The sequence below is a fragment of the Poecilia latipinna genome, unplaced genomic scaffold, assembly GCF_001443285.1.
Source record: "Poecilia latipinna isolate Pla-1442-1.1 unplaced genomic scaffold, P_latipinna-1.0 Scaffold640, whole genome shotgun sequence".
NCBI lineage: Eukaryota > Metazoa > Chordata > Actinopteri > Cyprinodontiformes > Poeciliidae > Poecilia > Poecilia latipinna.
The window spans coordinates 150,959-164,071 of record NW_015113256.1 but is presented as its reverse complement, the minus strand read 5'-3'; the positions used below and the strand labels follow the sequence as shown (position 1 = coordinate 164,071).

Sequence of the window (13,113 nt, the reverse complement as noted above, 5' to 3'; positions counted from 1 at the left end):
TACGACTCTAACGTAGTTCAAATCTCTGCCACTTATCACAACAGGCGACGCTGCCTGGTCAAGCTTCACAACGCTGTGAAAATGTAACTTACTACAGCATTTAATTTCCCTCTGGGTGAAAAGTAAAGTATTTTTGAATCGACTTTAACTATCTCCCTTCAGAATTTTATTAAGTTTACGTTTCAAACAAGTTAAACTGCTGATCTTTACAAGCGGAGCAGCGCATTAATGGACGGACAGGTGGCACGGCAGTCGGACTGATGTGCTTATAAGTGCGGAGTTTGAGCCAAAAGCTGGGGGAAAATAAATGGATGGAAACTGTAGGGAGGGCAGGTTGATTGAGGGATGGTTGAGTACATTAATGGATTGGAAGTTAGCCGGCGGACCGCACCAGAAGACGGATGCTTATGGATGGTTTGTGTTTGCGTCAGGAGGTTTCATTAGTGTTCTAGTGCAGACGGCAACATGCTTTTTTTAATTTACCATCATTACCTCAATCCGTTTAATTGACTGAAAATGACGAGATGATTTCTAATGGTCCTTTAAAAGGTGATATATATATATTTTTTTATATGAAATAATTATTTCTAATCAAGCCGTGCGGTAATCACGCCCCCATCAAACGACCACGCTTTTTCCCAGAAGCAAAGCGTAAGTGGGTGCATGTAGCAGCTTGGAGGCTTTGCTGAGTCTGAACAACAAAAGCAAGAAAATAATCAAAGTTTGTTGAGGGTTTTTTCTTTCTGTTTTTCCATCTTGGATGAAAATTCAGCCTTAATCGGCTCGAGGCCTCCAGGGTGCAGGGTGTAAAGGCTGACGCCGCGCAAACGGCAACATGACTGAAATCCAAAGCTTGTTGTGGCAGCTAACAACATAATGTTTCTTTTCTCAAACATCTGATCATCTGAAGCATTTTGTAGCTTTTTTTATGTTCTATGTGAAGTTTGTTTTTATAACCTACATTGTCCGTTTTAACAAATCCATTTGATCAAAACAGCGTGACGAGCTAAAAGCTGAACTTTTATCCAAAAACTAAACTCATATATACTTTACACATGTTTTTTTCCTCATTTTGTTGCATTACAACCACATCATGAATGTGGATACCTCCATCTTTGGGAATCTATCATACTGTAGAGTGTGAAAAGTTGAACTCTTCCCGTTATCCACTTTATAATACAGCAGCTTTCCAGTATAATTTATCCGTTTTGTTCATTTGGGTTTTACTTCTTTCCTTCTCCCACATTAATTCTTGAAGGACTCCAATAAAACACGTTTTGTTTTGTGAGACAACAAATTAACTTGATTTGAAATGACAGCTCATCCAAACCCTTCCTTCACATTAAGTCCCCAGTGTTTGGAACAGGGTGTGTGTGTGTGTGTGTGTGTGTGTGTGTGTGTGTGTGTGTGTGTGTGTGTGTGTGTGTGTGTTTGCACCTGTCAGTGAAGCACACTTGAGTCGTAACTCACTACACATTTAAATTCATTACAGCTCTGTTTATACAGTAGGTTTTCAGGCTGGGGAGACTCTCTGGGCCGTCTATTGTTCTAATCAGCACAAAGCACCAGTAACATGGAGTCCTCTGTGACCATATTAAAACTCTTCTGTCAAACTGTTTCTCCCCCATGCTTTCATTTCCTGTTTAGCATAACAATTTGTCCTCTCCTCCATGAATCGTGTCATTTTGCACTAACTCACTCCAGCAGTAGGATTTTCTCGTCTTTGTGGTTTAGTGATCCTCCTTTACTTTTATTTGATGTCTAAAAGTAATATTTTAATGCAGTCGGCTAACAGCGACTCAAAAGCCCTTTTGTTAATTTATTATTATTCAGTACCAGTTTTAGCTCATTCATATTTATCTCTTGTATATACTCTGTGAAATCTTAAGTTTGCTGCTGGACCATTTTATTTTTAATAAAAATATTGCCAGCACGATGTGTAAAACTACTTTAAACATCGTTTAAGTAGTTTTAAAATTAAAACACAAAAATAGTAAAACTACAATTCTTCAACAATAATAAACTATAGAATTAGCGTCTGAGTCCCACATTTTACTTTGAAATGCACAGCCTAAAGCTGATTACTTTCCATTGAATCCATGATGTTTATGAACCAGTTCTTCAAAACACCACCAGATGGCGGCGTCACTCGCTCTGAAAGTCGTTGAACTCCTATTTTACATCTGTAAGTTGTGTTCATAAGTATTAAAAATCGTCCACAAAAACATCTTTGTGTTTATAAACAGCTTTGATAAATTGTAATATTAAGCCAACTTTGGATAAACAGGAAATTAAAGTTTTAAAATTGGGGATGAATAGGCATTACAGGGGCAGTAGCCCAGGGCGCCAACTTGGGGGGAGGGGAGGTGCCCAAGGTTTTTTTTTTTTTTTTTTTTTTTATGAATGCATATTTTGCAAACATTGTACTATGTTTAAAACTCATTGACCCAAATTAGGTAACCTGTATTAATATTTTGGGGATTTTTATGAATTTATGAATGAACAATATTCAAATCTTAGAAAAGTATAAAGTTATAGTCCATTTCTTTGGGGACAACACAGAGTTATCGCCTTAAACCTACAATGCATCAGTTCATATGGACTGTCTGTTACTGTACTGTAATTTGCATTAGTAAAATATTTTTTCCTTAGTGGATTTGGCACCGGCTCCAGCCCAGAGGCCCTCATCCTTGTAAATCCGGCCCTGCTGGTGACGCATCCACATGGTTTCGTTCTCAGACTTTCTTCCGCTTGAAAACTTTTGAAGAACACCTTCCGAAACGTTTCACAATTCAACAGGCGTAAAACCAGGAGGGAGAAAAAGCTGCATTGAGCTGCAGTTAACAGCATTTCCATCTGTTGTAAATGACTGCTGTTAAAACGGACTTTTTAAGGAGACGTTTGAAAGAAGACCAGAGGAAATAAACAGCGGAGCCACGCTCATCGCTCAGCCTCGGTGTCGTGAAGGTGGGGTTGCCACAATTCTGCTTGACAAAGACAGAATGAATAATTCATTCTCCTCTTTTGCTCTTTGTCTTTGAATATCCCTCCAGTTCCCTAAAGGCATGTTATTCACCTCCAGATCAAGAGCTTGATAAGACACAAAGCATCTGCTCAGATATCAGATGTGGCTACCTGGAGCGGAGGAGAGTCTGAAATTAATCCCATTTCTCCACAGAGAGACGGGGATAGCCTTTTTATTTATTTATTTATTTATTTTTTAAATAACTAAAGGATAAAACTAGAATAAGTCTGAAACTTCCCTCTTGACTCCAGCAGGTGGGCCTGCAGTGGACGTCATATACGTGTTTTTACTGTAAAAATACTAAAATGAAGGGAGAAAAGATCTAATTTTAACTCCGGTGGAACGTTTCCACTCTAAACGGAGTCCCGTTTTCGCTCTGCTTCGTCCAGCTACTCAAGCTGTGTAAACTTCAGTAATTATTACCGGGAACAGTGAAATATGAGACGGTAAACAAAACGGGGAAAACCAGAAAGCGTGCTGCCAGTATTTTGTGGCTGCCGAGAAGTGAAGGGAGAAAAAAATAAATAAATCAAAACATGGCTTCGGTTGATGCTGCGCTTTGCCAAGGACGTTGAGGCACAGATTAGAACTGAATAATTCATGCTCATTCTCTCCGTCTCCAGCTAATCTCAGAACTCGTCTCTCCGCAGATCACACCTCGCTGGGAGGACTGGGCGACAGCTTCTACGAGTACCTGCTGAAGGCGTGGCTCATGTCCGACAAAACCGACACGGAAGCCCGCAAGACCTACGACGACGCCATCGAGGTGCGCCGCCGCGACTCCTCGCGCAGCTTTCGGGCCCGTCCCGCTTCACGTCTGCGTGTTTGTTAAATCCGGAGTTAAATGTTTTTCCACCCCAGGCCATCGAACGCCACCTCATCCGCAAATCCAACGGCGGGCTGACGTTCATCGGCGAGTGGAAGAACGGCCACCTGGAGAGGAAGATGGGCCACCTGGCCTGCTTCGCCGGCGGCATGTTCGCGCTGGGCGCCGACGGCTCGCCGGACGACAAGGCCGGCCACTACCTGCAGCTCGGTGCAGAGATCGCCCACACCTGCCACGAGTCCTACGACAGGACAGGTGACGCTTCTTTTAGTTGTTTGGTTTTTATCCAGAGTTTTTCTTGTCCTTTCAATATTTTGAATGTGTTGATTTTGTTATCTGTTCAGCACTTAGTCGCTGATGTTGTTTTGAAGTGCTTTATAAAAGACGTAGTAGAAGAAGGGATGCATTGATCTGCCTTTTTCACTTCTAGTACCGATATCTCAGGATTAGCATTGGCCGATAGCGATCCATTACAGAAAAACATTCTGAATTTACTTAAAACGTTTCTTCTTTTAAACACAGACATAAATGTAATGAAGTACAAATTAATTTAATAATTCTGCACCAGTACAGCACACTGAAATACACCAATAGCTTCCCAGGTTTGGTCAAATATGTAAAAACAACACTAATTTAGTTTGTTCAACATAAATATATAATAATGAAACTGTACGTGGATATAGTGCTTTTGAAAAGTGTTCAAACTATAACATATTTTGGGGGGTTTGCATCACAGACTAAACACAAAAGTAGAAGAAAAAAAAGTTTTGTGATTTAAAAATGAAAATGCATGCCACACTTTAGATGTTTATAAAATAAAAAAACATAGTGGGACCAGTAGAAACGAGGAATCTGGTTGGTTTATGAGAAGATGCTAGCTAAAATGTTATGAGCCCTAACGTTAAAGCAGTAATCATAAACATTAGCTTTGCTAACGCTAAAATGCTGTTCCAACATGGTATTTAGTGTAAGCTAACGCGCTGAAGCGTTTCGTCTGTTTTACTGTTGAACTGCAGCGATGCATTTTGGATAGACAGTAAACTTAATTTGCCATCTTCATCACAAGCGTCAGGAGAGGAAACATGTCTGCTGCTTAAACCATTTTCACCCACTTCAAAATAAAAGCATGAATATCTACGGCTAGTCGCTTGCAGTCGATAGCCAAAACTTCAACTCCGATGTCAAACTTTAATCAACTAAGAGTTTACAAGACAGTCGAGTAAATTTAGAAATTACCAGGAAAAATGAATGAAAAATAAAGCTAAGTGAGCTAAATGTTTTCAAAGTTAGCAAGAGCGCTAAAAGAAAAATTATCTCTGCTATTAGTGGATTAGCATAAGTGCCCACCACTAGGAGAGGTGACGAAGCTAAACGCAAGGAAATCCTGACAGAGAAACGTAAAGGCTGCGAAACATGAAGCCAGATGCACATATTTATTTGGCCTCATGTTCTAATGTGACCTCATGTTTCAGATTTTTATTTGTAAAAACAAGTAGAAAACAGTCCACCAACTTTATGTCAATGCACTCCTTTCTGTTGCCACTGAAATACTTGTAATTTGTGGTTGAAAGGTGAGAAATGCTGTGCCGTGCGTCATACAATTCACTCCCTGGCCAGTAAAACGTCCCATTCCAGCACATCTCCTGGAACCATATTTCATGTTAAATGTGACACACATTGGCAGTGACATGTTGGCGAGCTTATTAATTCATTTCCATCAACATTGCTCATTATTTTAATGAAGATCTTTAACGATCAAGACACATGTGTGGACAGTTTTCTCCTCTAATCCCAAAGTTTCTCAGTGCTGCAGTGTTTTGGGTTCTGCGCTCCGGGCCTTCTTTCACATTTCCAGCCCCATTAATCATCCTGCTGCCATCTTGGATTATTTGCTGCTGGGAAAGCATGGATTTATTAATGGATAAGTTTGCCTATTTGGCATATTAAGCTGGCAGCTGATCTCATTCCACACATTGCAGACCTATAAAACAACTCAGTCCCACCCATAGACATGTAAGTGGGCTACTGCAGGTATGAAATAAGGAAAGAGGCTAAAATAACAGGAAATATTGTCTTGGTGGTGTTTTTTTATTTTTTTGACCCAGCCATATATCTTGTATTTTCCATGATTTTGGGGCGGGGCTTAGAATCTAATATGGTCATCAGACATCCTGTTTATGACTATAAATTTTTTTCTTATTTATTTATAAATTTTTTTAAACTTTGTTAGTTTTTCCTCTCCTTTAACGAAGCCTGACTGAGATCAAATAAATCAATAAAACTTGTCAGCGGTCTGATGCGGCATCATGTGCAAGTCGGTAAAATTGTGATGTCCCTCTGAGCGGGTGGAGAGCGGGGTTGCCACGGCAACAAATGAAGACGGAGGGGAGGTGAGAGAGAAGCGCGCGGGGAATGTTCCCGGCGACGGTCAGGCTGTCTAAATTTGGGCTCTCGGTTATTGAGCGGTCAGCCTTTGGGGAACTTTCCGCCATGCTTGTGCCGCGGCGCCGTAATCTGCTCAGAGACGAAAACGCTGCTCTGTCAGCTTCTGTGTTTCCTCCCCCCCTCCTAATACTCGGTACGCTTAATTGGCTGAAGACATTGGTTGTAAAAAGATTGAGGAAAAAAAACAAAAAAGCTAGTAAAATCAATGCGGCTGGATGCTTTTTATGACTTACACATGTGTGTATCTGTGTGTGTGTATCTGTGTGTGTGTTTGCCCACACACTCCTATGCGGAGTCTAATTATCAACAGCAACTGGACCATTAAGACAAACAGGGAGCAAAAGATAATGTTGATCTCAATTCTCCTCTTTCAGCTCTTATTAATTTGTTCCTTTCACTCTCTCCCCTCCTTTGTTTACCCTCCTAACTCGCCAACTCTATTCTACCTTTCTCTCTCTCTCTTACTTCCTCTACCCCTCCATCATCATCATCACCCCAGTCCTGAAGCTGGGCCCAGAGGCCTTCAAGTTCGACAGCGGCCTGGAGGCGGTGGCCGTGCGGCAGAATGAGAAGTACTACATCCTGCGGCCGGAGGTCATCGAGACCTACTGGTACATGTGGAGGTTCACCCACGACCCCAAATACAGGCAGTGGGGCTGGGAGGCGGCTCAGGTAAGGACCAACGCTGACTTGGATTTTATTCTGGAGCTGCAGTGTGTCACGTTTTACAGATTTGTTACAGAATGCCAGATAACCAGTGAAAATAATATTAAATCGAGCTCCTCTTCCTTCACCCTCTGTAGAAACAACCAATCAGAGTCAAGAGGAGGGTCTTAGCACTGTCAGTCAAGCTAGTATACATGCTGCTAAATGTGCTAATAGCGGAGAAACGGCTTACTGTGCAAAAAAAAAAAACACAGTAAGTGTGGTGGACATGCTAACTAGCTTTAGCATTGATGAAAGGCTTTGGTTTGGCAGAGAGAGCGAGGGCATACATAAGCATGATTGACAGCGCTAAGACCCTCCTCCTAGCTCTGATTGGTTGTTTCTGCCCTTGGATCAAGAGGCAGAGGAGCTCTATTTTTATCCTCCTGTTATCTGTCTAATCTTATGCTGTCAGGACATAGTGATAGGTTAATATGTAATAAAAATATTTTTAAAAATCATATTTTTTATAAAAGTTACATAATAGACAGATGAACATTTTACCCTCGTTATCACTTCTCTGTTTCCTTGTACATACGCCACAAAGAGCATTTTAGGTTTTTAGAGGTTTTGCATTACTTCCATTAAGGCCACCGATTCAGTGCTGTGCAAAAGTATTCATACTCTGAGCTTCAGCATTCAGCCTCTGTAGTTTTCTGGAAGCTTGTTCCAGAAAACTGCAAGACACCCGAAACACTGAGTTCCTCTAAATCCAGGCTAAAAGTCCACGTTTGATTAGTAGCAACTGGAACTCTGAACAACATATTAGATGTATATTGATGATTTTGGTGATGGTATTTAGTGGCCTTGCCTTGTTGCTGAAATGTGCCACACAAAAAAACCTTCACTTGACATTTTGTCACATTAAAAGCACAAACTTTAATGTATTTTATTTGAATCTTAATGCAATCGACCAACACATACAGAGAGTCTGATTGGAAAGTGGAAGGAAAATTAGTTTCCCCTCCAATCTCAATCTTTTATAAAATCATAAACGTCTCTCTGTGCGGCCTGCGTTTATGTTCAGCCCTCCTGAGTTGCTGCTTTGTTGAACCTCATTTTGATGCAACAAGCTGCTCTGCATGTCTATGAATGAAATTTCTGCCCATCGTTCTGCCAAGTTTTCCTCTGTCAGATGGAAAACGGTGAAGTAGCAAAACATCAATAAGCAGTCGCTTTGTAGTCTCAGTTGGATTCAGATCTCCTCCCAAATGTTGCTTATTTGTTTGCTTTGACTGGACCGTTCTAACAAATCAATCCTCCAGCACTGTTCTGTCTCATTCAATCTCCCGTTATCAAAGTGGGAATGATTTGTTCACCATAGATAGCACTTTGAGTGGAAGCAAAAAATATATATTTAAAAATATATATTTAGTGTTATTTGAGCTAAAACTCATTTTTCCCCCCAAATCTTTCCTGTGTTCGCCTCGTGACTCTTTCAACAGTACGTTTTTATTTCTTGCAACCTCTGCATAAATTTGAATACACATCTTCCGTTAACAGATTCTCACACCTGAACTGTTTATTTCTGCAGTTAGCTGCTTCCAATTAATGAAATTTAACTCCTGAAAAACATTTTCTTCTTCTTCTGTACTTTTATGCAGCAATGTGTGTTGATCTACCACATCAAATCCCAAAAGTGAAAGTATGTGGTTGCAGCATGAGAAGATGTGAATATTCAAAGAGCACGATCACTCCTGCAGTGCAGTCAGCTACCAATTGTGTTGTTCTGCAGCGTGTTCAAGATGGCGGCGGAGTTAAAATAGCCTCTGGTGTATAAAAGGCTCCACCTGTTTTCCTCCAGCCTCCTCGTCGTGTTGGAAGCTCGTCACAAACAGAACGTCGTCGAAGAGCTTCCCGCTTTAAATCTGAGATCAATGGCTCCTGTCACAGTTCCCTTTCATATCGGGCTAATTATCGTTATTGAATGCCTAAAATTCGCATTAAGGGCCACGGCTATTATTTGTCATTACGAGCTGAAAACAGCACATCGGTCATAATGGGAGAAATGAATGTAATCAGTGAGGTTCGGAAATATAGAGCGCGTCTGAAACGATTGCCTCGATGAATGCACAAAGAGAGAGCAGGCAGGTGAAATATAGCAGCTAGTGACTCCCAGGTGCTCTGCAGTCAGTGTCGTCCAAAGCTCATTCTGATTCAGGATGGGGTTAAAGAGGCAGCATTATGTACAAGTGACTTTTTTTGAAAAAACTCACCTGGAGAGTTTTTGATTCTTTCATGCATGTTTGAGAAATCCTTTAATCTCCATGGCAACCTGTAGAAAACGCCTGGAATGAGCTGCAGTTTCCAAATTTCCAAGCTTCCGCCTCACAGAGCACCCCGTCCCTCTTGACTCCCCCAATAAGCTCCTTCAGACTAGCCAGCAGCAATTAGCAAACACCTGGTGGAGCTGAGCATCTGTTTACCTCATTATAGGAGCTACTTCTCAGTGCAACTCCGGTAAAAACGTTAAAGGGTTAATAGAGGAGCCATGTTGTGATGACTTCCTGGAGGCAGAGTTTCAAAAAGAGCGGGAGCTTCTTAAAGAGACAGAGGCTCAATTTCAAGTCAAATTTCTTTCTAGTCATGTTTTATACAGTTCTGGAAAAAAAATTAAAGACCACTTAAAATGATCAGCTTCTCTGATTTTACTCTTCATCTGTATATGATTGAGTAAAATGAACATTGTTCTTTTATTCTATGAACTATCGACAACATGTCTCAGGAATTACAAGCAAAAAAATTATTTGCAGAAAATGAAAAATAATCAAAATAAGATGCAAAATAAGGTTAAAATGACCTTAAATAGTATAAAGAAAACAAGTTCACAACAATATTAATGTTTGAACTCAGGAAGAGTTCAGAAACCAATATTATAATGTATGGTTTAAAAAAATCATGAGGTTTTCAATGGGTTCAGTGCAATGGGCTCTTCATTTGTTCCAGAGCTGTATGTAGCATTTTTATAACAGTTGATTGTTATAAAATACATACTGCCCCTTTAAAGAGACGCTTTGACACACATCTATGAGAAAAAAGGAAAAGTTTTAATCACTTTTGTTTCCTCTTCCATACGTTGTTGAAAACGTTCAACACCGGTATTTTGTCTTAATTTCATCTTTTGCTCTATATTTCTTAGTTTCTTCTGAAGCCTTTTTTTAATCATCCTTTACAACAAGGACTTTTTTAATCACAGCATAAATCTCATCTCCCATAAATGTTTATTTAATCGGGGTGATGTCACATGGCTACATCCTGTCTCTAACGGCTGGATGTTAAAAGTTTGCTCCCATTTGAACCCGCCTCCTCCGTGCGACTGCTTGATGTGGTCTTTTAAGCAGGAGATCTGCTTTATTTCTGCTTGTTTTTTCGAGACAACCTTTACTTCTTCCTGTGTGTTATGATAAAAGCCGTCTGAAAATAGCACCGAGCTGAAAGCCTCCTCTGACGGGGGGATTAGAGCGCTCACCGTCTATATGAGTCGGCGCGGTTCCTCGGCGCGAGACTCGTCGTTTTCATCTTCTTTCCATCTCTTGTTTTTCTCCTTTCTCCTGCCAGTCGTCTTGTCATTTAGTTTTAGTCTCTCTCTCTTCTTAGCAGCTCTTTGTTTTTGTTTTTCTGAGTGGGAGTAAATAGCATATGAGCACAAGTGCCAAGCAAATGTACTGGCAGGTGTGTTTATTAGCCGCGATCCTGAGTGACACTAAAGAGAGCTGGCGCTGAAGGCCTCGTCTTTACTTCCTTTTGCTTGGTTGAACCTTATAGGTAAACAGTTATAAATGTGATGGAAGAGATTCTTATTTAATGGCAGATTTATGCGGTTATAGTTCTGCATGTTGATCTGGACTGTGTGGAGTTTCAGTGGGTTTTAAGTGAAAATGTTTTCTGAAACGCTTTAAGCAGCTTTAAAGTGAAAAATGAAGCAAAAATTATTAATCTGTTAAACTATTGGTCTCTTATAAACCACATTTTAATTTGATGCTTCAGAGCATCATCCAGTAACTTTTACAGGGTTACCTGGAAAATCTTTGAATTTCAGTTGGATGTTTTCAAGGTTTGGAAAGTGCTTGATTTCTATATAAAGTGATATTCAAACTGTGAAGTTTTGTAGTAAAGTACAACCTAATGTTTGATTAAAAACCTACATTTGGAAAGTGTTATAAACAGTCTTACCTGGAGTGTTACCTGGATTCTTTCATGCATATTTGAGAAATCCTTTAGTCTCCATGGCAACCATTCAGATGTGCAAAACACCTGGGTGGACTTAGCTCCGCCTTTAAGACGAAGCTCCTCCTCAGAGCTGCAGTTTCCAAGTTTCCACCTCATTGAGCAGCCCTCCTCCACTCAGCTCCTTCAGACTAGCCAGCAGCAATTAGCAAACACCAGCTGGAACTGCCGTAACAGATGGAAGATGCTGTGATGTTCCAGAAAGAGTAGGAGCTTCTTAAAGCGACAGAGGCCCAATTTCAAGGTACATGGTAAAAGTTCTATATCATATTTGAGATGTATAGCATTTTTCTAACAACTGAAGTCGTCATAGTTATCCGACTGTGCTACAAACCAGCACTATGTACCTGGAAAATATATAATACTGCCCCTATAAGGTCAGTTAGAATCACCAAAACTATTTTGAGAGACAACATTTTGTTGTATTTTAGTTGATCTTGTTGTAAAATATCAAATACTATCACAATACATTATAAGGAATAGTAATTAATTATATCATATGATAGTAAATTGAATCTGTCTTCTTTAGTTCATTTGTATTGTTTTTATGGAGAGTATTTTTGAAAACTTACTTTGAAAAGTTATGATGTAAAGCACTTTGAAATGCCTTGCTGGTGAAATGTGCTGTACAAATAAAATTTGATTTGATTTGAAAATGTTTGAAAAGTGCTTGAATTTTACTGTGGGAAAACTGTTTTTACACAATCTAGAATTGGGCCAAACTGGGCTACGTTGGAGGGTTTAAAATGGAAAAAAAACAACTTGGACTTTATTCTGTTGGCTCAGAATATGTCTCCCAGGACTTTCAGATTCTTTCTATATAGAAATCAGGCTCATATGTTTCATTAAAAATTGTATGTTTAGTTTGTTTTTACATTTTTCATAGCAAAATAAATTTTTGTTACCCATGTTGCAGAAAGTTTGGACTGCCCTGATGTAATCTAATGGAGCACACCTACAATAAACTCTCAGCCTACTGAGAAGTACTAGGAAGTACTAATACTTCCTAGTACTTCAGGTTTGTTGTTTTTCTCCCCATAAGACGAAACTCTAACAAGCAGCACTTTCGTTTACTTCACCTCATCGTTGCTAAAAGTTCTGCGTTTTCCTCCCTGAATTCGTGGTTTTCCACTAATTGTCTTCACATCAGGTTTGTCACTCATTACCTGAGGCTCTCTCCGAACGCCTCTCCTCCTCCGGTACTGTCTGTACTCTAACCCACTCACGTCTCGCAGACACCTGCAGTTTTCTCCAGATGACGCTCTCAGCCTCAGCTCCACACAGCTACATTTCTCCGCTCGTGGGCTTAGTTAAATGCATTTCTCTGACATAGCTGAGCAAGCCGACTTCCTCATGCAAACACCTGAGCCTCGGCGTGTTGCATAAACGGCTGTCAGACTGTTGCGGGCCACTTGATTAGATGCACCTGTTCAGTTGCTTGTCAACACCAACATCCAGTCTGGCAGCAACTCTTGGTTCTGAACGTCTTGCTCAAGTTCAAACTGAACACCTGAACGGATCGATTTTAAAGTTGTCAACGGGCAACAATATCATAAGATGAAGGAAGTTAAAAAAAAAAAAAGTACAAGTAATATTAACTTGTGGAGTCCAACCTGCTACAGGCGAGGAGCGTCCAACAAAACGACTTAAACGTCCAGATGAGCTGGTGATGCTGGTTGGTTTGCATTTGTATGTGCATACGGCTGTCGCAGTTAATCAATTCATCGCATGGTAAATTAAAATAAGTTTGATAATTTTCATTCATTTGAAGAGCAACTTTGTTCACAGAAACATAATCCGTTTTATTTGTTGTTTCGGATTTTGTCCCCCCCCCCCCCCCCCCCCCCCCTGTCTCTTTTCTGTTTTCTGTGGTATTCTATTTCTT

At 40.3% G+C, this 13,113-nt stretch overlaps 1 protein-coding gene and 1 long non-coding RNA gene across 3 annotated transcripts in view; both read left to right on the top strand.

Annotated features, from left to right (window-relative positions):
* Positions 1-13,113, top strand: part of man1a2 (mannosidase, alpha, class 1A, member 2) — a 119,850-nt gene that overhangs the window by 91,642 nt on the left and 15,095 nt on the right. For both annotated transcript variants that reach the window (XM_015043580.1, XM_015043581.1), the window contains exons 10-12: positions 3,676-3,791; positions 3,887-4,106; positions 6,796-6,968. In XM_015043580.1, coding sequence (XP_014899066.1) covers positions 3,676-3,791; positions 3,887-4,106; positions 6,796-6,968 — 509 coding nt within the window. The remainder of the gene's footprint in view (positions 1-3,675; positions 3,792-3,886; positions 4,107-6,795; positions 6,969-13,113) is intronic.
* Positions 2,396-3,546, top strand: LOC106954243 (uncharacterized). Its single transcript, XR_001426325.1, has 2 exons — positions 2,396-2,967; positions 3,054-3,546. It is a non-coding gene; the product is annotated as an uncharacterized LOC106954243 (long non-coding RNA).